Source organism: Triticum urartu, chromosome 6 (genome assembly GCF_003073215.2).
Source record: "Triticum urartu cultivar G1812 chromosome 6, Tu2.1, whole genome shotgun sequence".
In the NCBI taxonomy this organism is placed as follows: domain Eukaryota; kingdom Viridiplantae; phylum Streptophyta; class Magnoliopsida; order Poales; family Poaceae; genus Triticum; species Triticum urartu.
In genome coordinates, this window is record NC_053027.1 from 545,833,007 (window position 1) to 545,857,172 (window position 24,166).

Consider the following 24,166-nt stretch of genomic DNA (forward strand, 5'->3'; position numbering starts at 1 on the left):
TCACCCAACCTATTGCTCGTGGACTCAGCACCAGCTACGCTATGCGCCATTCTCCCTCTTGGGGGCGTTGTCGTGGAACTTAGGTGTGCTAGGTCGTATGTGCGGGTGTTTAGGTCTTCAAGTGCTTATTCTGATAGTGTAGTCGCGTGCGTTCTATGTGTGCCGGTTATCTCATGATCGGCTTTATAAGAGGGCTACCTCACCATCATGTATCATTCAGAGATGTACTTCCTCTTGTGTTGCTTTATATATAAAGCCGGACGAAGGTCTGTTTCGAAAGAAAAAAGTGGGGTGGGGATTGTAGAAAGTGGGGGTGGAGGTGATACATGTGTGGGTGGGAACATGCGTAGGATTTTGTGGTGAACATTGGCGCATCATACACTCATTTCTATGAACGAACACATGCTCACCCTATCCCTATGAGCACCTTGTAGAGACTGAGTCGGCATATCATCTTGAGATTTACGAAGTCGTCGTAGGCGCCTCCTCGTCGACGGGAACGTCTTCTTCCACTGCAAGCGCATTGCCGAAAATACAAAAATAAATTCAAGAATAATGCGAGCACCAGGACTTGAACCCTGGTGGGCTGAGGATACCACTATCTCTCTGACCATCCAACCACTATTAGGATCATCCGTACATATAGTTTTTTCTCCTTCCATTGTAACGCACCGTTATTTTTGCCACTGCAGTATATAAGAAAATAATACATAAATATTGAGAAAAAAATACCTAATATCTGGTGCAGTGTGAAGTTATCATTCACCGGAATACACCTATGCTAGAAAAGAACAACATAAATGTTCAACTGCCATTTAGACAACCAGGTTAGGTGGGAAAACCCACGTCGCCCTCCACCGGTCCTGCAATGGGTTCATGTGCATCAACGGTCTAATTGTTTTGGATCGGATGTCAAACACGTCATTAGTATCGGGGAAATAAATGACATCCTCTTCCACTTCTCCGCAAGCAGGAACTATGTTGCTGAAGCGATAGCCGATGAATATTGCCTTGCCGTCACCGAACCTACTGCTCGTGGGTATCCATGCACATGCATCCATGTCCGCCTCAAACACTTCGACCTTGCGAGTGTGGTGAGTTGGAGTCAAGGCTGCAATTAGTCGTTCTCGCTTAATCATGAGTAGTTTACCTTGTGACCTGACAAGGTGCCGGCTGGTGTGGACGACGTCCCACCCTTCTCTCACACCGTCTTCACATTCAGAAAAAGTATCCTCTTCCATGAAAGCTAAGTGTTTCGTGTCACTATCACCACCGACCAGTTCATCGTGAGCGTCTTCTTGACTCAACACTTCGTTGTCTTCCTCAGAGTCCTCGTCACTTGACGAATCGATGTCGGTCAACCTCTTCCACATGCCGACGTCATACATATCGTCCTCGTGGCCGGGAGCATGCCTGATGATCCGTTTGACATTGGTAACAATGGGCTTGCCATCATCGTCCTCAGCAAGATGTAGTGCAAAAAGGTCCTCGGCCTTGGTGATCGCATAGAGCATGTTGTCTCCAGAAAACATAATGTCACAGATACAAAAGTAGGGCATGGCCAATAGCCTCGGTACCCAGACTCCTTTCCCAGGTCGGCATAGAATCAGAGGGTGCTTCCATGCATTACACGTGACGGCGACAAGGTCTTGGGGTGTCGACCGCATGACCACCTTGCGGATCTGGAATTCCTCCGGAACCTTACCGATGATGGAGCCGAGCTCTTCTTTTTCGATAAAAGGGCCACATGGCCCCTATTTTCATTAAGAAAATAGAAGTCTAGATACAACTATCACATCATTTTTTTCCATCAGACCTGATGCATCACCTCATCAACTGATAAGCAACCTACATCCTAGACATATAACCATATTTATAGGATGCCAAATCACCCACTACCGGAGAGAGAACAGACTTTTAAACATCTTTTACAATTTGCACATCAGCCAAAACAATAGTTCAAATATACTACGGAAAAGCCTATATGCGTGTGTCTGCGTAGCCCCGTCTTTACAGTCGAGGGCGATCCAGTCGCCAGTAGAGCCAACACACTCTGTGTTATTGCCGAAGGGTGCGCGCGGTGGATGCCGCCGTCCGAGAGCGTCAGGAAGGTGCCGTCGAGAAGGACGACCGATGGGAGCCGCCGCCGAGGGGAGACGTGCAGGCGCACGGCCGAGTGCCACGAGCGGCAGACGGCGCGGAAGCGGGCACGGTCGGCGATGTGCGGGAGGCGGGCGATCACCTGGCCCAGCAGATCCGGCAGGAGGCTCGACCACTCCGGGCTCGAGGCCGCCATGGCCAGAACCGGATCAGATCTTCTTCTTTTTTGGGGTTGGATCAGGTCCATATCGATCGATCGCATGTGAACTGCGTAGGAGAAAATCGCGTCTGTGCCGAGCCGGGGAGAGGATTACATATGTAGTGCGACGGAGGTTGCCCGGCCGTGATCCGAGTCTGAGTCTGATGGTGTGCCGAGCGTGTACGTGCATGGTTCACGAACGAGTCACGCTCGGGTCGGGCGTGCGCTAGCCAGACAAGTCAACCCTGGACTGAACGTGTTCTTTGTGATTCTAGTTACGGACGGAGCACAAATGCCTCTCCTTGTTCCGACCCAATCGGCGGCGCCCAGAACGCGTGCGTGCGTCCTCGTCGGACGGCGTCCGTCGGAAGCACAATCACCTCTCCCGCTGACGCACCTATATATGCAAGGTCGTCACGTTCCTTTCCGCTCGGTGTCGCCGCCGCGACGGGGATCGTCGACTCGCGACACAATCGATCGCGCGTACAGCCTCGTCTCATCAGTTGCAATATTAATCGATTGAGCATAAAAACAACATTTTTTTTTCAGGTTGCACCGCCTCTTTCAGTATCCACACGCGCAAGAGGAACGGTGTGCGGAAGACTAGTAGGTCCCATCAGACAACCAGCGGCGAGTGGAGGTGGCTAGTTGCAACACATGCAAAGCCCTAGTGAGGGCACCAAAATCAAATGAGTGTGCCGCATCTCCACTATATATAGCCATCTATCACGGGCTCAACACTTGGGCCGCACATGGACCCTAAAGCCCAAAGTTTACTCGGTCACGATCCAAGTCCAACTCGGATCACATGGGTCGAGCGATCTGTCCAAATACACCGCAAGTGGATTTGACATTACCAAGGATTTAGGGATGCGTATTTTCTATGGTGGACCAGGTTCCAAGAGGGTTTGATGATAGTAATATGTATGGACTCGACAAAGCTAATAAAACAGTCACCATATGATCAAATGAGTGATTTTTCCTTCGTTCATAAATACAAGTCTTTTTAAAATGAGTGAATCTACACTCTAAATATGTTTATATACATTTGTATGTAGTCTCTGTTGAAATTTCTAAAAGACTTATATATCATCGAGTTCCATGTGCATGATCATAGCGAGAATATGTAATTAAATCACACTGAGCAAAACTATACCGAGTACTAACAGACCGGACGGGCGCGCCTCCGCCGTCCGTTGGTTCTACCTAAGCAGCGACTTGTCCTTATGCCTTCCTATTCACTCCCTTTGGGTTCGACACTTTATTTATCACACGAAAGTGCTACAACAGTTCTGTACACTTGCAAGTCATCAATCCACGTGGGGCCTCAAGGGAAACGTTGTTGGATTGGCCCTTCGCTTTGGATCGATTGATCTCCAGCGCGCGTGCGTGAAAGAGTTTCTTCAAAAATATGTTGGTTGGCTAATAAAGTTGATGGTATAAAACATTTCAAGGATAAATGATGAAAGAAATTGTGAGGCCGTATTCAAACCTCACTTACTGACAAATTAACAAAACCATTCGGGTAGTATGAAAAATTAACCTTCTCATTTATATTTACTCCCTCCGTTTCTAAATATAAGTCTTTTTAGAGGTTTCAAATGGAATACAACATACGGATGCACATAGACATATTTTAGAGTGTAGATTCACTCATTTTATTCCGTATGCAGTCTCTTGTTGAAATCTCTAAAAAGATTTATATTTGGAAACAGAGGAAGTAGCATATCTTTTGGTAGCAATAAATTAATCATGTTAACACTTTCTGTATCAAACTTGGAACTTGTGAAGATTTTCCTATGCATCAAACACATCACATCATTTATATGGCATTAACACCGTATATTTTGTACAAAAGAGAAGGATGATCATATCTTAGGGAAATTAATGGCATATTTTCCAACACAAATTATCATAGTGCAATTAATGCTATAATTTTGTAGAGGTAATATATCTTAGTGCAATTAATATATGATATCTTTTGTACGCGTACAGTGAACTAATTCCTTATGATATATCTTATAATTATTTGCAACATTAAATGTGTGGTACGTTCAGATGCATATAAATATGGTGGTATAGGAATTCCAAAACAAACAATTCCAGGTTCTAACAATGGAAGGAACACAAGCCATTAGTGTGACTCTTCTTATGTCATTTCTTGTTCTAGCGACCAGAGGAAAAGATGTGAGATATAGAAGGCAAGAGGAAGACAACACCCAGATTCTGACTTATCAAGGAGTTAATAAAACCATTCAGGTATGACTAATTAACCTTCTCATGTATATTTAGCATATATTTTTATGACTAACAAGCAAAGGAAATCTCAAAATAGATGGAAGACGGAGACGTCTATGATTGCATCGATGTGTATAAGCAACCGGGTTTAAACCACCCATTGTTGAAAGACCATAAAATCAAGGTAAATTAATTTCATAAAAATATGATATACATCCATGAATTGCTCAGTATATTGTCAGTTCATAATTAAGTCCACGAATGTTGCTTTAGTGTGTTCTACTCCCTTCTTGTTTCATCAATCTTTCTGGATATGCTTTTTTACATTAGAAAATTAGGACTATTGAAAATGAACTAAAGTGACAACCTTTTGACATAGTATAAGCTATGTCAATGATGAATAAAACTACCACATGTTTTGTGTGTATTGTCTGATGCATTTGTAATATTTTGTTACATGGTGGTTGATTTTTTTTTTCAAACAGATGAAACCAAGTTCTATCCCTGATTGGATGGATACCGAAACATTTCCTTCGGATTCTTTTTCACAAGCGGAACCATCTATCATCGAGTGCCCAACAGGAACAGTTCCAATACTGCGTAGTAACGGAAGTAGCACCATAGCAACACACAATATTGATGGGCTAAAAAACGATATGCAATGGGAGGTGAGTTTTTGTATAAGTTACAAAATGAATTTGTTATCATAGTTTGATGGGATGTTTTGATAGGGTTGATTATGCCAATTGACGTATAATTGTTGCATTTATGATGCATATCATATGTACAATGTTGGATTAAAGATGCACCATAGACACTATAAATAATCTAATTAAATTCTAAGAAAGTACTCTAAGAAAAAAAAAGTAATATTTGGATGGTAACGGTTAATTTTCCATCGAGGGTCACAATGATGAAGGGTTTAGATTCACCAAGTTATTATGGAACAATGAGTTTTTTTTGGCAATTTTATAGTGAATGAAGGACCTTGTACTCTACAACATTTGAGTAGTTAGGAATGATTTTTGTGCCCTTAGATTCTTATATCTACTAAATAAGTTATGTATGAGCATTATTTTAGTTGTACATGAAGGAATTCTGATTTCATTACCAAGTTTTAGTAACACTCTATTGGAGAGTTTCATATATACTAGTCCCAAATTCTTAGTTTTTGGCATTAAGTTGTATTCATTAATTTCATTACTCTTTCCTTCCCAAAATGTGAATGACCACACATCTTAAGATTTAAGTTGTATCGACAGCATGGCAATATGAAACGAAAGTGATAACATTTAAAATGCATTTGAATATGAATAATATAATATGATTTATGTGTCACATAACTTAGAACTTCTTAGCTTAATTAGTGGTCCAATTAAAAATTCTGATGGGATTGGCGCCTTACATTTTTTATAACGTGAATTAGATGTGATATCCTATCAGGTTTATCTATACATAGTATTCATTCTTGACATTTGCAGATGTTACTTTTATTTCTCGCAGAGGGCAGGACTCACATACATGGGTGATTTATATGGGGCGCGTGCTTCATTAAATGTTTGGGAGCCAAAGGTTAAAGGTAGCCAGGATTCTAGTGCAATTTGGATAAGTATTGAAAATAGAAGAGGACAACGGCCTGATCGGCTGAGCGCCGGTCTTCGGGTAGCTCCAGCATTGAGTGGTGATGCTTTTGTTAGACTTCATGTTGCTTGGGTAATGCATAATATTATTTGGATACATGCTCTATATATTTCTATGATAAGAAATTAATAATGTATGTGTGTTGATATTTTGTTTTTGTTTTTGACCTTGGAACAAACTTGACAGTTCGATGGCTATTCAAAGAAGGGCTGCATTGACCACAGCTGTCCTGGATATGTGCAAGTCCACCCGCACATTGGTCCTGGATCAAGAATACAACCATCCTCTGTCTATGGTGGAGACCAGAGAGTAGCAGGCATTCAAATATTCAAGGTACGTATTATGTTATTCTTAAAATAAATTTGCAATATCTCAAGTACGTACCATGTACAAATGAACTAATTTATTTATTTATGGGCATATAGCTAACTAATTAATACTGAATTATTTTAGGAGCCGAAATCAAACTATTGGTGGGTGAGTTACAATAACATAGCAATTGGATATTGGCCGGGTGGGCTGTTCGAATTCATTAGATACAAGGGCGATTTGGCGTTCTGGGGCGGGCAGGTTGAGGGGCCGACAGCGTCATCAAAGTCTACGCAGATGGGCAGCGGGCATTTTGCTTCGGAAGGATTTGGAAAAGCAGCATTCATAAGAAAGATCGAGATTGCAGACGACACGGTCAAGTTTGCGACCCCTGATAGATACCTAGTGGGGCAAGGGTCGAGCGATCCGTCCAAATACACTACGGGTGGATTTGAAATTAGCAAGGATTTCGGGATGACTATCTTCTATGGTGGACCAGGTTCCATGAGGGCCTGATCTGATGATAGTAATATGTATGGACGCACTAGACAAAGCTAATAAAACAGTCACTATAGGATCGAATGAGTTGTTTCTAAATACAAGTCTTTTTAGAGATTTCAATACGGGCCATATATAGAACAAAATGAGTGAATGTACCCTCTACATCTGTATGTTGTCTCTACTGATGAAATTTCTAAAAGGCTTATATATCATGGAGTTCGGTGTGCATGATGATAGCGAGAATATGTAATGAAATCACACTGAGGTTCGGATGGGATTTTCTTGTTTCTTGCAAAGTATGCCGGGAGGGAGTAGAAAAGCCAGCCATGGGGATAATGGTTGCGACGGAGCAAAACTAGCGAGTATCGACAGACCGGCCGCGCGCACCTCCGCGGTCCGTTGGTTCTACTTTTACCTGAGCATGCAGCGACCCCGTTGGTTCTACTTTTACCGACAGGTTTAGATTGGTACATGTGGGTTGCTAGAAGTGTTAATTATATCTCATCTTCGCGGTCCGTTGGTTCTACCTGAGCAACGACTCATCCTTGTGGTTGGAGACGAGATTGGCTGTGTCGCGCCACCGAGACACCTCGCGCTCCTTGTCCCGCAGCTTCCTCTGCGCGCGCTGCAGCTCCGTCTCCAGATCCGCGATCCGCTGCTCGTGCCGCGACTGCAGGAGCTCGTGCAGCCTCCGCTCCAGCACCCGGGCCGGCACACCGCCGTGGCACGCCTTGCTCTCTTCATCCTCTTCGTCAGTGTCTCCCTCCTCCTCCTCCTCCTCGTTGTCTTCGTGTTCCTTGCAATCTCTTGCCGCGTCGCCGAGGACACCGTCGATGTCGACGCAAGCAGGGGAGCGGCTCTCCGAGGAGATGTCGCTCTTCGCCTCGGACTGCAAAATCAATGGGAATTCAGTTCAGGACAGCGTCAAATTGGCACAGAGCGAGCACGCCGCCACGCCGGCGGCAGTGGCGGCACGAGTGGACGGTACCTCGAGCTTGTGATCTCGCCGCGGTCTCACGCATTCCTCCTCATCGTCCTCCTCGTTGTCTTCGTGTTCCTTGCATTCTGTTGCCACGTCTATGTCTTGGTCACCGTCTATGTCGACGCAAGCAAGGGAGCTGCTCTCCGAGGAGATGTCGCTCTTGGCCTCCGACTGCAAATTAAAGTTCAATCGGAACTTAGTACAGAATTGTCAAATTGACATAGAGCGGGCGCGCGTGAGCACCACTAGTTGTACGAGCACGACGGTACCTCGAGCTGGTGATCTCGCCGCGGTCTAACACATTCCTCCTCATCGTCGTGGTCGGAGTCGACCTGCAGGCGCTTCAGTTCAGCCTCGAGCTCTGCTTCCATTTGATCCAAGGCCGCGGCGGCATCTCCAACGCCGGCATCGCCGCACGCCGAGGCAGCATCGCGCGAACCACGGGACAACGGGGCGTCCTCGCCGCCGGCGTCCTTAAAGACGACGCGCTCCTTGACGACGCTGGCCCCGTCGTCGACATGGCCGCCGTCAGACAAGTCGGAGCGGGTGCTGCCACGCGCCTCCGCCTTGACGTCCATCACCAGCCGCTCCATCTGGGCGCGCAGCTCCGCCATCCTGCTCAGCTCCGCCGCGCCCCTGGACAGCAGCAGCACCAGGCCCGCGCCCAGCCCGAGGCTCGCCGCCGACACCTCCGGCGCCGCCTTCATCCCTGCGCAAACGAAACGATTAACCACGCCACGCCATTGACCATCACCATCAACGCCAATCACTAACTCAGCCAGTTCACGGTAATCACTCACGTACCCTGCAGGGAACTCCGAGGCGACTCGCGAACCTCTGTTTCTTGCTTGCTCGCCACGACCTTCGGCGCGGCCACCACCTCCTCTACGGCGTCCTCCTTGGCGGCCGCTCCGGCGCCGCTGGAGCAGTAGCGGGGAATGCGCAGGCGGCAGCCGAACCTGCTGCTGCCCCTGCCGAGAATGCGCGACAGCAAGGACCGTGGTGAGCGGCACTCGCGCCGGATCCTGCTGGCGCAGGCAGCATTGGTGAGGTGGGCGCCGACGGTGGCCGGCGAGGAAGTTGGCGATAAAGACCACGAGCGGTTATGTATTCACTCATGGAGGTGGCGCTGTTTCTTGGAAGTCTTGCAAGCAGACCATCTTAACGAGGTCAACAATGGAAGCAGAACTCACAGCACTAGATACAGCTACGGTTGAAGCAGATTGGTTTCGCCGGCTCTTGAATGACTTGCCGGTTGTTGAGAAACCTGTACCGGGTGCCCTTATGAACTGCGACAATCAAACTGTGATCACGAAAGTGAGCAGCTCAAAGGATAACATGAAGTCATCAAGACACATTCAGAGGAGGTTAAAGTCTGTCAGGAAAATGAAAAACTCCGGAGTTATTGCGTTGGATTATATCCAAACGTCTAAAAATCTGGCAGATCCTTTTAACAAGGGTCTATCACGTAATGTGATAGATAATGCATCGAGGGAGATGGGTATGAGACCCACAATATGAGTTGTTCACAGTGGTAACCTATTCTTTGTGATCGGAGATCCCGTGAATTAGATATGGAAGATAAGTTGTTGGTCAACTGAGAGGAGAGTATCCTTACTATTCACAATACCACTCCATGAAGATGCAATACTCTCCTAATCTGCATGGCAGGTTGATGTATATCTTAATGTGTTCTAAGTGGCTTATTTAAGCAGAGATGTTATCCTGTAGAACATCTTTTGAAGAACACACCTATATGAGTCTGATTGTCAAACATCGCAATCTATGAGAGTAGGGTTCTCTCTACTAAACTCATGAAAGGTCACGGAGTATGACGCATAAGCTCCACCCGCGGGGAAGATCCACGGTAGCCATGTATCGGTCAAGGCTTTATGTGAAGCTAGATTCGCAGAAAACTTGCAGTTCAAGGCCCAGTCCACTGTTCAAGTTGCTTACTAGTGTAGCATATAGTTCTAGGTGGAAGTTCAACTTAACAATCTCCACTGCAGTACCGGTATATAAAACAATGTTTGAAACCAAAGGCAAATTTCTGTGTGCCTCTGGGATCTGGTGGGGATTGCTGGAATTTAGTCTATTTTTGGCAGCCCAATAACTATTTCAGAAATTCCTAATAAATCCTAGAGGCCCACTTAGCCCATTTGTGCAAGGCAAGGGATACTACTAAAGTTTATCCCACATTGCTAGTTTAGTGGGAGTTGGACCTCCTTGTAAGGGAGGTTCTTTCCCCACTTGTACGAGCATGAGAGCAAGAGGGATATCCACGCGCGCTCCTCCTTCGCCGCCCGCCTCGCCACGCCACGCCTCGTCACGATGCGCCGCGCCGCGCCGCTGGTTGCGGGAATGAGCCGAGCCGATATCTAAATTTTTGCCACGCACGACGAGTATACGAAAGGTCACGTGGGAGTTGAAATGTTTTCTGTAGTGGACACTGAATTCGATCGGCGCGCCTCTTCGGCTGCAACCTCTTCGCGTCCTTCTCCTGTACCTATATAAGAGAGGTCGCTCCTCTCCAGAGAGACACAACAGAAGCTCCTCTTCCTCTCGCCACAAAGTTTCGACCACTGCGCTGCTGCTACGTTCTTCCCCATCCCGTCTTGCGGCGTGCACCGCAGGTCGGGACAGTAGGCCTCCGAAACCGCACCTTTTGAGTCCTGTACGGGAGAAGGGTGATAAGGTTTTTGGGGAGCGCTCAGCGCGACTACTGGCTGCTTCATCACGGACGATCCGGTCGCCGACGACTACTTCCCCGACGACGACTTCTTCCCCGACGTCCACGACCTCCTCGACGACATGACAGATGAGGACACCGACCCCAAGTCCAGCGCTTCTGCTGCTGCTGTCCCGTACGTGTTCTTGTCTTTCCTGTTAAAGATTCTGCCGCAGTTCCTTGTTCTAGTCCTTGTCCTACATATGATAGGTTCTACTTCATATATGCTACTTGCTATACTGTCTGCTTTAGATATGATAGGCTACGGTTCATATATGCAGAAACTATTTACCTTCTCTCTGTCAGAACGCATGACTTGTTTTATCTCTACTATATTAGTCATGCTTTATCTAATATTTCTATTAATAAAATTATTTGATAAATTGCTCATATTTCCAACAGTTATTGTTTTGATCTCAGAAACCATGTTGTTCTTGCTTCGGACACTATCGATTGGGCTTTGCCTCCTCTGTACATGGGCATGTTTGTTTCGTGCATGACTCTTATGCCTTGGATATGTATCACCTAGTAGCAGCATAACGTTTACTTTTAAGATGTTTTTCTTTTCACTCGGCCGCCCAATGAATGAGTGAATGAATCCACTTGTGATGTTGTGATATTTTTCTATAACCACTACTGGCAACCCAGAGCCAGAATAGCCATGATAGACTGTCCTGCGTCTGGGTCAATTGAAATACTTGCATTTTGATTCTTGGGTGCAGATGATCAACATGCTTTCAAGAAGAGCGAGCTTAGTGCAAGGCACAAAATGGAGCTCCAGATCAGGTACCTATATACATATATATAGGTGCGATGCTTGCATATATGTTTCAGTCACCTTCTCGCTGACATGTCTTATTTTCACTATTGGCATGTGTTGGTGTACCTCAACCCAAGCTCAGGTCCATGGAGGTACCTAGCTGCTCCTTTGTTTCTGGATCCTTTTGTAGTTTCTTCTTCTTCCTTGTTGATTCGACATCTTGTCCTTCATGTGCAGGAGCAGCAGGATTCCATCGGTAGGTACACCAGAAACAAGACAAGCTTTGTGGTGTGACTGAAGAACGACGGACGGACCACTGTGGGCATGAAGCCCGAGGCCATGATGGTGGATGGACCCGCTGGTTGATTAGTTTTCAGAAGAATTGTGAACAAATGGTAGCTTGCTTGGTGTCTTGGTTGTATTGGAGTAGCAAGTAGCTAGCTAGCTCTTAAAGATGAAAATCCTGGTATTTCTTCTCGCACATGTACATATGTGATATCTCAGTTATAAAAATAGAATGTTATGATCCTCAATCTATGGCTACCCGACGCGTTATGCTGCCAAAATTTTAGTCAAAACTCCCATGACTTGTCTCAAATTTGGCCTTTTTTGTAAGTAAACAAGAGTTTTGGGGTGTTGAATGCAAAATGCTAGGGACTTGGCTGTCTCAAATTTGGCCTTTTTTGTAAGGACACAAAAGTTTTGGGGTGTTGAATGCTATGAATATAAGTTTGTTGATTTTATTTTCAAACAGATGAAACCAAGTTCTATCCCTGTTTGGATGGATACCCAAACATTTCCTTCGGATTCTTTTTCACAAGCGGAACCATCTATCATCGAGTGCCCAACAAGAACAATTCCAATACTGCGTAGTAACAGGAACAATACCATCTATTATGGACTAGGGAGGAGGCACAAATGGCAGCATTCAGGGATTGCTTACAAACATGTGAGCTTGAGGATCTCGGATTCCCAGGCATACCATACACATACGATAATGGTCAAGCGGGTTTTTGCAATGTTTAGGTCTGCCTCGATCGGGCTTGCGTTGATGAAGCACTACGAGACATCTATCCTGCGGCACGGAGGGAGTACAATGTTGGATTAAAGATGCACCATAGACACTGAACTAATTCCTTATGATATATCTTATAATTATTAGTGCAATTAATATATGATATCTTTTGTACGCGTACAATGAACTAATTCCTTATGATATATCTTATAATTATTTGCAACATTAAATGTGCGGTACGCTCAGATGCATATAAATATGGTGGTATATGAATTCCAAAACCAACAATTCCAGGTTTTAACAATGAAAGGAACACAAGCCATTAGTGTGACTCTTCTCATGTCATTTCTTGTTCTAGCGACCAGAGGAAAAGATGTGAGATATAGAAGGCAAGAGGAAAATAGTTTCCAGATTCTCACTTATCAAGGAGTTAATAAAACCATTCAGGTATGACTAATTAACCTTCTCATGTATATTTAGCACATATTTTGGTGACTAACAAGCAAAGGAAACGTCAAAATAGATGGAAGACGGGGACGTCTATGACTGCATCGATGTGTATAAGCAACCGGCATTTAACCACCCATTGCTGAAAGACCATAAAATCCAGGTAGATTAATTTCATAAAAATATGATATGCATCCATGAATTGCTCACTATATTGTCAGTTCATAATTAAGTCCACATATGTTGCTTCCGTGTGTTCTACTCCCTTCTTGTTTCAGTAATCTTTCTGGGTATGCCTTTTCACATTAGAAAATTTGGACTATTGAAAGTGAATTGAAGTAACAACCTTTTGACATAGTATAAGCTATGTCAATGATGAATAAAACTACAGCATGTTTTGTATGTATTGTCTGATACATTTATAATATTTTGTAACATGGTGGTTTACTTTATTATCAAACAGATGAAACCAAGTTCTTTCCCTGTTTGGATGGATACCCAAACATTTCCTTCGGATTCTTTTTCACAAGTGCAACCATCTATCATCAAGTGCCCAACGGGAACAATTCCAATACTGCGTAGTAATGGAAGTAGCACCATAGCAACACACAATATTGATGGGCTCAAAAACGATATGCAATGGGAGGTGAGTTTTTGTATAAGTTACAAAATGAATTTGTTATCATAGTTTGATGGGATTTTTTGATAGGGTTGATTATGCCAATTGGCATATAATTGTTGCATTTATGATGCATATCAAATGTACAATGTTGGATTAAAGATGTACCATAGACACTATAAATAATCTAATTAAATTTGAAGAAAGTACTCTAAGAAAAAAAAGTCATATTTGGATGGTAGCAGTTAATTTTCCATCGAGGGTCACAATAAGAATGGTTTAGATTCATCAAGTTATTATGGAAAATGAGTTTTTTTTGGCAATTTTATAGTGAATGAAGGGCCTCGTACTCTACAACATTTGAGTAGTTAGGAATGATTTTTGTGCCCTTAGATTCTTATATCTACTAAATAAGTTATGTATGAGCATTATTTTAGTTGTACATGAAGGAATTCCGATTTCATTACCAAGTTTTAGTAACACTCTCTTGGAGAGTTTCATATATACTAGTCCCAAATTCTTAGTATTTAGCATTAAGTTGTTTTCATTGATTGTTAGTCTTTCCTTCCGAAAATGTGAATGGCCACACATCTTAAGATTGAAGTTGTATCAACAACGTGGCAATATGAAACGAAAGTGATAACATTTAAAATGCATTTGAATATGAATAATATAATATGATTTATGTGTCACATAACCTAGAACTTCTTAGCTTAATTAGTGGTCCAATTAAAAATTCTAATGGGATTGGCGCCTTACATCTTTTATAACGTGAATAACATGTGATATCCTATCAGGTTTATCTATACATAGTATTCATTCCTCACATTTGCGGACGTTACTTTGATTTCTTGCAGAGGGCGGGACTCAGATACGTTGGTGATTTATTTGGGGCGCGTGCTCTAATAAATGTTTGGGAGCCAAAGGTTAAAAAAGGTAGCCAGGATTCTAGCTCACTTTGGATAAATATTGAAAATGGAGGAGGACAACACACAGATCGGATGGGCGCTGGTCTTCGGGTATCTCCAACATTGAGTGGTGATGCTTTTGTTAGATTTCATGTTGCTTGGGTACGTAATGCATACTATTATTTGGATACATACAGGCTATTATTGGCTATATATTTGCATGATAAGGAATTAATAATGTATGTTGATATTTTGCTTTTGTTTTTGGCCTTGGAACAAACTTCACAGTACGATGGGTATTCAAAGAAGTCATGCGTTGACTTCAGCTGTCCTGGATATGTTCAAGTCCACCACAACGTTGGTCCTGGATCAAGAATACAACCATCCTCTGTCTATGGTGGAGTACAGAAAGTAGTAGACATTCAAATATTCAAGGTATTATGTCATTCTTAAAATCTGCGATTTCTCAAGCACCTTGTACAGATTAACTAATTATTAGTTTGTTTATGGGCATATAATGAACTAATTAATATTGAATTATATTATTTTAGGAGCCGACATCAGGCCATTGGTGGGTGAGTGTCAATAAAATGCCAATTGGATATTGGCCGGGCGGATTATTCAAATTCATTAGATACAAGGGTGGTTTCGCGTTCTAGGGCGGGCAGGTTGAGGGGCCGACTGCCGCATCAAACTCTCCGGAGATGGGTAGCGGGCATTTTGCTTCGGAAGGATTCGGAAAAGCGGCGTTCATGGAAGGCATTGAGATTGCCGATAATAAGGGCTGGTTTGTGACCCCGGATAAATCCCGAGTGAAGCATGGGTCGAGCGATCGGTCCAAATACACCGCCGATGGATTTGAAGTTAGAAAGGATTTAGGTATGCTTTTCTTCTATGGTGGACCAGGGTCCAAGAGGGCCTGATGATAATAATCTATGTATGGGCTCGACAAAGTTAATAAAACAGACACCATGCAAAGTGGTCTTGCGGCATTATGTATGTCCGTATATCATCGACTTCCGTTCGTGCTGATTTTTGTTTCTTCTTTCTTTTGCCGTGAGGGAGTGCAAATGCAACGCCACGGTAGACGATACAAGTTGAAGCCATGCGCGCGCGTGTATATCCGTCGTCGGTGGTTTGGTCATTAGATTAAAATCGAACGGCCATCCTTCTTTCTTCTCAACAAATCATACTACTACTTAGGGCCTGTTTGGGAGCGCTTCGCTTCATCAAAATCAGTTTCGCTTCACTAAATTCATTTTGGAGCGGTTTCATTCAGAAGTTGTAGCACTACCCAAGAAAATGTTTGGATTCCTTCTAGCTCCAGCTTCAAAAATGGAAAATTTGGTGGAAAGGATCTATTTGATTGGTTGAGGGGGAAGAAACGAAGGGGTATCCACTTACTAAGTGGTGGCAGTGATGGGTAATTTCTACCCAACTCCAGCTTTTAGAGTTTTTTTGAAGCACCCTCTGAAGAGGTTCATAAAAAATTGAAAGTTGTACCCCAGATTCTAGTTTTTTTATAAAGCGGCATATCATGAAGCTACCCCGTTTGGCTCGTATTTTCTAAAGCGGAGCTGAACTTTAAAGAGCGGAGCAGTTCCAAACAGGTTCTTACTTACTTAGTACTTGTGGCGGACTAAAAAGAAACGGAGGAAGTAATAATAACAAATGACAAACTCGGTCAACTCATTACTCGTTGGTAGTAGCTATCGTGACACGATGAGACCACCGAAAGACCGGGGCGCGCCTATATCCATCGTCGGCGTCGGTGGTTTGGTTCTACCGGAGCCGCGACTCGTCCTTGTGGCGGGAGACGAGCTTGGCGGTGTCACGCCACCGGGACACCTCGCGCTCCTTGTCCCGCAGCTTCCTCTGCGCGCGCTGCAGCTCCGTCTCCAGCTCCGCGATCCGCTGCTCGTGCCGCGACTGCAGGAGCTCGTGCAGCCTCCGCTCCAGCACCCGCGCCGGCACGCCGCCGTGGCACGGCTTGCTCTCTTCGACCTCCTCGTCAGTATCTCCCTCCTCCTCCTCCTCCTCCTCGTTGTCTTCGTGTTCCTTGCAATCTCTTGCCGCGTCACCGAGGACACCGTCTATGTGGACGCAAGCAAGGGAGCCGCTCTCCGATGAGATGTCGCTCTTCGCCTCGGACTGCAAAATCAATGGGAATTCAGTTCAGCACAGCGTCAAATTGGCGCAGAGCGAGCACGCCGGCGGCAGTGGCGGCATGAGTGCACGGTACCTCGAGCTGGTGATCTCGCCGCGGTCTCACGCATTCCTCCTCCCCGTCGCCCTCGTCGGAGTCGAGCTGCAGGCGCGTCAGTTCCGCCTCGAGCTCCGCTTCCATCTGATCCATCGCAGCGACAGCATCTCCAACGCCGGCATCGCCGCACGCCGAGGCGGCATCGCGTGAACCACGGAACAACGAGGCGTCCTCGCCGCCGGCGTCAGCAAAGACGATGCGCTCCTTCACGACGCTGGCACCGTCGTCGACATGGCCGCCGTCAGACAAGTCGGAGCGGCTGCTGCCACGCGCCTCCGCCCTGACGTCCATCACCAGCCGCTCCATCTGGGCGCGCAGCTCCGCCATCCTGCTCAGCTCCGCCGCGCCCCTGGACAGCAGCAGAACCAGGCCCGCGCCCAGCCCGAGGCTCGCCGCCGACACCTCCGGCGCCGCCTTCAACCCTGCTAGAAAATGAACCACGCCACGCCGTTGGCCGTCACCATCAACGCCGATCACAAACTCAGTGAGTTCGCGGTAATCACTCACGTACCCTGCAGGGAACTCCGAGGCGACTCGCGAACCTCTGCTTCTTGCTTGCTCGCCACGACCACCTTAGGCGCGGCCACCTCCTCCTGTACGGCGTCCTCCTCGGCGGCCGCTCCGGCGCCGCTGGAGCAGTAGCGGGGGATGCGCATGCGGCAGCCGAACCCGCCGCTGCCCCTGCCGAAAATGCGCGCCAGCAAGGACCGTGGTGAGCGGCACTCGCGCCGGATCCTGCTGGCGCAGGCAGCATTGGTGAGGAGGGCGCCGACGGTGGCCGGCGAGGAAGGCGGGGAGGTCGAGAGACGCGGGGGCAGCGGCAGCGGTTGCGCCGTGCTCGTCTGCATTGCCATTAGCGACCGAGACTCGGAATGGCGCGGCAATGGCGAGGGGATTCGAGGAATGTTGGAGGATTTCATGGGGTTGATGGAGGCGCGCGTATTTATAGGGAGGCGGAAATGGTGGGCAGTGTGGGGTTTAAATGGGCGTTAAACCTTCCATGTCCTTTAACCAACCAACCTTCATTTTCCCCTTGATTTAAGAAACGCTGTCCATTTCAGGCGACTGAGGATAGAGGAGAGTATACTACTAGTACTTCCTCCGTTCCTAAATGTAAGTTTTTATAGAGATCTCAATACAAACTACATATGAATATATGTAGACATAATTTAGAGTGTAAATTCACTTATTTTACTTTGTATATAGTCACTTATTGAAATCTCTAAAAAAATTTATATTTAAAAACGGAGGAAGTAACGTTTTTCCAAATCTTTTCAATAATTGTCAGTTGCTTCAATTTTTGAATCCTTGTCTTTAAAATAGTAGTCCTTTGAGTTCGAAGTCTGTCACCTCCATGACAAATTCATGCAGTTCAGTTTGTAAGAGCATCTTCAACAGACGTGCAACGAGCGGCGCGCTAAAACAGTCTTTTGCGCGCGGCAGGACACTGGCTCCAACAGCGGTTGCAAAATATTGTGCGCGCGCCCCCTTCAACAGACGCTGCAAAAAAAAGACGCGCACGAGCAACCAGAACACAAACTAGTTCAACCAAATAGATAATTCATCATCAACGATACAAATAGCAAAGTTCAACCACACAGCACAAACTAGTCGATACAAATACTCCCTTCGTTCAGAAATACTTGTCGTAGAAATGGATGTATCTAGACATTTTTTAATTCTAGATACATCCATTTCTTCGACAAGTAATTCGGAACAGAGAAAGTAGCAAAGTTCAACCAACATCACAAACTAGAAACTACCAAGACTATTCGGAGTCGTCGTCCTTCTTCTCCTCGTTTGTGTCGTCCGACGTATCAAGAAACGCGTCTTTCCACTGCTCATCGTTGCTAGAGAAGAATGATGCTTGACCCAGATCGCACTGCAATATCGCCAGTGCCTTCCGACGACGCCTGTCCACCCGTTCCGCGCGCCGCCTTGTCCCCCTCTCCGTCCAGAAGGCGTTCTCGTTGGGGGCGTTCTCTGGGTGGCGCTGGCGTCACTCCGCCATGGCTCGCTCGTCCGCCTCAGCCATGAGGAGGCGGCGCTGCTGCCGATGGTGTTCCTGACGGTCGGCGCCAGTTACTAGCCGCGGCGGAGGGGCAGGTCATGCACCTGCTCAGGCGTCGAGACGTCCTGAAAGTTCATCTGTGCCCGAGGCCTCGAGAGGCGCCACGCCGCCGCGTCGTACGCGCGGGCGGCCTCATGGGGGGTGTCGAAGGTGCCTAGGCCGAGGCCGCGGTAGCCCGAAGCTCCCCGACGGTGCGGCGGCACGGTGGCATGTCGGCGGCGAGGCGAGAAAGCGGCAGAGAAAGCGAGGAGAGAGTGGGAAAGGGCGCGTGGCGATGTGGATAGCGACTTAACGGTGCGTGACGGGCGCTGCATTTTATAGACGCGTCAGAAGCGGCGCGTCAAATCTAGCGCGCGACCGTCCACTTTTCCCCGCACGCGCGCAATCATTTTCCGCGCGCCTGATTTCCCCGCCTCCGATGAAGCGCACGAAATCGTCCCGCGCGCTAAAATCTAATTTTACCGCGCGCGCGTTTTTTGCCGTCACTGTTGGAGATGCTCTAAGGGTTGAGAGTTGATACATGTACTGAAAAAGTTGACTTGTTTAAAAAAAATATCAGGCAACCCATATATTAAGACGTCTACTGAATTTATACGCCTGAAAGCAGAATTTTTGCCGAATGGAGGTGCTTCTCGTGTCCAATTTTATTCGAACGAAATCAATAAAAAAACATGGCGAAGCAAGTTGACTGAAGCGGAATATCACGATAGATTGTATCTCAGGTTCTGTAACGTGCACGTAATAGGTGGCCTACAAATTAGAATTGAGTCACATTTGGCTAGTCGCCAATCTGGTTGAGTAGGCCTTGTTTAAGACTTTGAGGATTATTTTAATTCACACATGAATAAGTTGCTAGCCGGGTAAATCGAGACTCCATTTTCTAGAAACCGAATGGCCCATCAAAAAAGAATTTACACCAGACAATGACACGCTACCTTCTAGCATCTGAAGGGAGTACTTCCGATATGTTGTCGCACAATGTTATGAATCTCCGGCCGACTACGAGCGTATCGAACTACTTTTCTTCCCCAAACATAAAGAAAAGATCCCAGCCGTTTAGGTCATCCCCTTCTGCTGGCGCCACCATCGATTCGTCTCGTCTTCTGTGGCCTAAAAGCCATGAGGCATGGTGGATACTTGCCAGCGGGAAGGCTCATGCTTTGTTTTTAAATATTTTTATAAGTCCGTTTAGGGTTTTTGTCCTGCTCAAGAAATGGAGTCGGCAGCGATCCCCTGAATATGGAATAAGGTTCTTTCCGCCTAGCCCCCCTTCCGGCGGTGCATCTAGCGTCATCAGAGGGCGTGTAGAGGTGTGTCTCCAGCGAATCTCATGGAATTCGGTTGGCGCTTGTCTTCGATGGGTATGCATGCGTCCAGTTTTTTTTGTCTATGTTCATGTGTCTATATGTTAGATCCTTATGATTTACGTTTTTCTTCAACGGTGACGGTTGTTGTTCTGGTGCGATGGTTCTTTCGGCTCTTAGCACAACAACTTCAGGACTGTCTACTACAACAAGGTTTGCATGACTTCAATGAGGAATGGACGATGACGGTGGTGTGCCTTCGGCTCGCCCCAGTATTTATAGTAATCGCTAGCTGGTCTACGGGCATGGATGTAATTTTATTACTTCTCGTGTAGTTGTACTGCCATAATGTTCGCTGAATACAGTAGATCGAAAGAGAAAAGGCAAGCACCAACCGACAATGATACCCACCGCTGCGGTTCAAAACCATTTGGCACCGGTTCATGTACAGATTGAAGGGCTTCTAACTGTACCGAGAGGCGTAGTGGATGTCTAGATAAGAAGAACAAAAATTGTAAAATCTAGACTTTCAAGTGTGTTGAATTTAGGCAGCTGGGCATCTGGATAAGAATAACAAAAAATTGTAAAATCTTAACTGCAGATGTACAAGAGGCCACTCACGCTGATTGTGAGCCAGGCGCCACTCACGCCGATGGTGAGCCAGGCAGTTCATGCCTTGGTAGAGTTAAATGTTTGATTGAGTTTGTCACAAGGTTAAGCGCGAGTACACGTGAGTAAGTCGCAGGCGGTTTCCTCCACTAACCCTAGGCGGCTAGAACAAACTCTTCTCTCCATGCTTCACCGTTGAGTTGGAGGATTCGCCTCTCCTCTGGCGGCCGGTGGTGGGGAGGCGAACCCTGGTGCCTCCGCTCCAGTTAGTAGTTTAGGTTAGTTTTTTTAGTCTTCACAGGCGCGACGCTTGGCTGATGGTGATACTTCTTCAAGTTTGTCCTTCGGGCTTTGATTCTTCTCAAGTTCGTTCATCTGGACATAGTCGACAAAGCTCCGGCGTAGATTCATGTCGTCTCCTTAGGGTGGTGAGGATAGGGTTCCTTGTCATGTGACAAGATTTGGTGTGAAGTATTTCAGATCTACGCGAGGGTTCAAAGACAACTACTGCGGCTTCAGGATGTCGGTCCCTAGAGGCACGTGACCGAACACTTCCTGGCTCTCATCGACAAGGTCAAGCCGGCTCCGGCGCCAGCGACGTGTCAGCGACTCGTTCTAGTGGTAATAGTGGTCATTCAGTGGTTTCGAAATGTCAATGTAATCTTTGTTATGCTTGAGATGCTTTGTACTTTTAGAATAGATTTGTTCATTTTTGAAGAAGAAAAAAAGAGTAAATCATGGGCGGGAGATTTAGTTTTCTAAGAAACGAAACCGAATATCTCATTAATGAAGAGTTTCTTTTACACAGACATGATATCCTCGATGTCTGGCTCGCAAAATAATATCAATGCATACGGCATCAAAAAAGAATTACTTTCTTTTTTTCTCGAGAAACTTCCAATATATTCATCAGCTTTCAAGGTAGTACATAAAGCATTAGAAGTAAAATTTACATTCAGGTCCGTAGATCATCTAACCACGACTACAAGCAGTGTAGCGAGCCGACAGCACGTCGCCGTCATCGTCCCTTCCTCATCGGAGCCAGACAAATTACTTTGAAGATGCTGTTGCACAATGTCATGAACCGCCGGCCAGGAGCGTGTCGATCGCGACCTATCGGCAACGATCAACAACCGCTGCGGTTCAAAACCATTTGGCGCGTACGCATCCGTGGTAGAGGTACAGTAGAGGATGGACCGACGGTAGGTCTCCCCTTGAATCCATGCACGCGCCCACCTGCGCACATTTACAGTCCCAGCTAACCCTCTCTCTACCCTCAAAAAAAAAAAGCTAACCCTCTCTCGTGGTCGTGGCCGGTCGAGCGGGCCGACCCTTTCGAATTTCCAACCCCGCTGGCTCGGTCGAATCCGTCGATCGGTTCGTACGCGGTTTTTGGGTGCGCGATTTGTATGAAAACGCACTGACGCGAGATGGGGTCGGAGTAGAATGAGTGCGGCCCGGCGGTGGTAGCTGGGTGCGCTCCCGCGCTGCCTGGCTTGGCTTGGCTTGGCTGGCTAGTCTACGCCCGACCGTCACGGGGTACTCGTGACCCATGACCTACCTTATAAATCAGCGACTCGTCCGGTTCAGGGGGTGGGTCGGTCGGTCTGGTCCGGGAGTCGCCCGCCAATCCCCATCATTGGCAGGCACAGAGACAACAGGTATCTTTTTTTTTAGATGAAACTAGGGATTTTATTCAAAGTTCAAACCAGAAGGAATACAAATGATATTCGGGAGGATCCCTAGCCACATGTGGCGACCCGCCGGAGCGACGACGCTGCCTTAGCCAAAGCATGCGCCTCAAAGTTCGACTCTCTCCTCTCAAAACAGAAACTAAATTTAACAAAATCATTCACCCTCTCATTGATCTCTCTAAGCAGAAAGGCATACGGGGAGCTAGCCCCTTGCTTGATATCTGTGACGACTTGCAGGCAGTCCGATGCTACAATCGCATGTGAAATATTGAGATCCCTTGCCAGGACAAGAGCTTCGTTGCATGCGTGGGCTTCTAGGCTTGGTGCATCGACCAGTCCATCAAAAACAATTGCCGAAGCTCCCAAATAATTTCCGAGTCTGTCTCTGCAAACTGCCGCTGCCGCTCCTGTGGTTCCTCGGCGAGAGATAGCGCCATCCACATTTATCTTCACACACGCCTCATCATCAAGTGGCCGCCAGCTTGCTGGCCTCTGCTGGACAGCCGGATTCGTAGTCGTCGTTCTTTCAAGGTTTGCCATTTCAAGTTCATCGAGATATCGATTGACGAAACTGAACGTTGAAAGCGTACTTTGGTACTCATTGTCATGGATAGCTTTCCGCCGAGCCCACCATATAGCCCACATCATGACTAGGATCTTGGCAAGATCATGCTGATTCGTGGTTTCAAACAGCCAAAAAATCCATAGCCTCGCATCACCAGTTCTATTGGATAGCATATGTTCAAGGACATCTTCATCACTCAGAGCCCAAACACACCTGGCCATGCGGCAATCAAACAAAGAATGTCGCCAAGAGTCCACTTCTTCATTGCATATTGAACAAGCTGGTGAGGTCGCCATCTTCCTGCTATGGCGCACCGTCCCCGTTGGCAATGACATCTGGGCCAATCTCCAGACAAAAACTCTGACCTTTGATGGAATCTTAACTTTCCAAATCTGAGACCATGCTTTCTTCTCTGCCTCCTTGTTGGAGTTGCTCGCACGGTGTTCAAGCCACTCCTCTCTTTGATGTTTGATAGCTGAGATCATCTTGTACGCAGACCGTATAGAAAACACTCCTCTCTTATCATAGTGCCAAGCCCAGAAATCTTGTTGCACTCGAAAGCTAAGCGGGATGCTCATAATCACATCAACATCAGGCTTCACAAAATGTTGCATAAGGACTTGCCTATTCCATGTCCGTGATGTTGGATCAATGAGTTCCGAGACAGTTTGAGGAGGATCAGGGGAGATGGAACACATAGGTTTTAACTTGTAGTCCCTCGGCAACCAATTCTCATGCCATATGCTTGTGTTCTCCCCCGAGCCTATCCTCTTTATTAAGCCCAAAGCAAGCACATCTCGACCTTCTATCAGTGACCGCCATACCTGGGAGGGATGACCTCCCAAGGTCGCCTCAAGAATAGAACCATCCGGAAAATATCTCGCCTTCAGTACTCTAGCACTTAGAGAATTTGGCTCTTGAAGAATCCTCCACACCTGGCGAGCTAATAGTGCAAGATTAAAGAGCTCAATATCACGAAAACCCATTCCTCCCATAAATTTTGGCTTGCACATTGTTTCCCATGATACCCAAGCCGGCTTCCTCTGGCCTTGCTTGCTGCCCCACCAGAACTTCCTAAGAAGACTGTTTATATGTTGACAAAGACCACGCGATAGCTTGAAGCACGCCATAGAATACGTTGGTATTGCTTGGGCGACCGATTTAATGAGGACTTCCTTCTCTCCCGCAGACAAGCACTTCTCCATCCAACCTT

General features: G+C 46.5%; 3 protein-coding genes and 2 pseudogenes across 3 annotated transcripts; 2 read left to right on the plus strand and 3 right to left on the minus strand.

The window, feature by feature from the left end:
• Positions 1-815: 815 nt before the first annotated feature.
• On the minus strand, positions 816-2,296 carry LOC125516969 (annotated as a pseudogene).
• A 2,090-nt stretch (positions 2,297-4,386) lies between these two features.
• LOC125512813 lies at positions 4,387-7,020 on the plus strand. The gene is made up of 6 exons (XM_048677892.1): positions 4,387-4,558; positions 4,635-4,721; positions 5,023-5,205; positions 6,041-6,250; positions 6,365-6,511; positions 6,632-7,020. The coding sequence occupies exons 1-6, from the start codon at positions 4,415-4,417 to the stop codon at positions 7,001-7,003; spliced, it is 1,143 nt and encodes a 380-aa protein (XP_048533849.1). The 5' UTR covers positions 4,387-4,414; the 3' UTR covers positions 7,004-7,020.
• Positions 7,021-7,498: 478 nt separating this feature from the next.
• Positions 7,499-9,051, minus strand: LOC125512814 (the record flags this gene model as incomplete). The annotated part of the gene is made up of 4 exons (XM_048677893.1): positions 7,499-7,877; positions 7,977-8,141; positions 8,240-8,679; positions 8,775-9,051. Coding segments are annotated over 4 exons (1,248 nt in total), but the record flags the coding sequence as incomplete, so codon positions are not given.
• Positions 9,052-12,773: 3,722 nt separating this feature from the next.
• LOC125512815 lies at positions 12,774-15,370 on the plus strand (annotated as a pseudogene).
• A 612-nt stretch (positions 15,371-15,982) lies between these two features.
• LOC125512816 (protein POLAR LOCALIZATION DURING ASYMMETRIC DIVISION AND REDISTRIBUTION-like) lies at positions 15,983-17,623 on the minus strand. The gene is made up of 3 exons (XM_048677895.1): positions 17,222-17,623; positions 16,690-17,132; positions 15,983-16,598 (listed from the first exon to the last, which is right to left on the minus strand). The coding sequence occupies exons 1-3, from the start codon at positions 17,562-17,564 to the stop codon at positions 16,230-16,232; spliced, it is 1,155 nt and encodes a 384-aa protein (XP_048533852.1). The 5' UTR covers positions 17,565-17,623; the 3' UTR covers positions 15,983-16,229.
• Between the last annotated feature and the right edge of the window lie 6,543 nt (positions 17,624-24,166).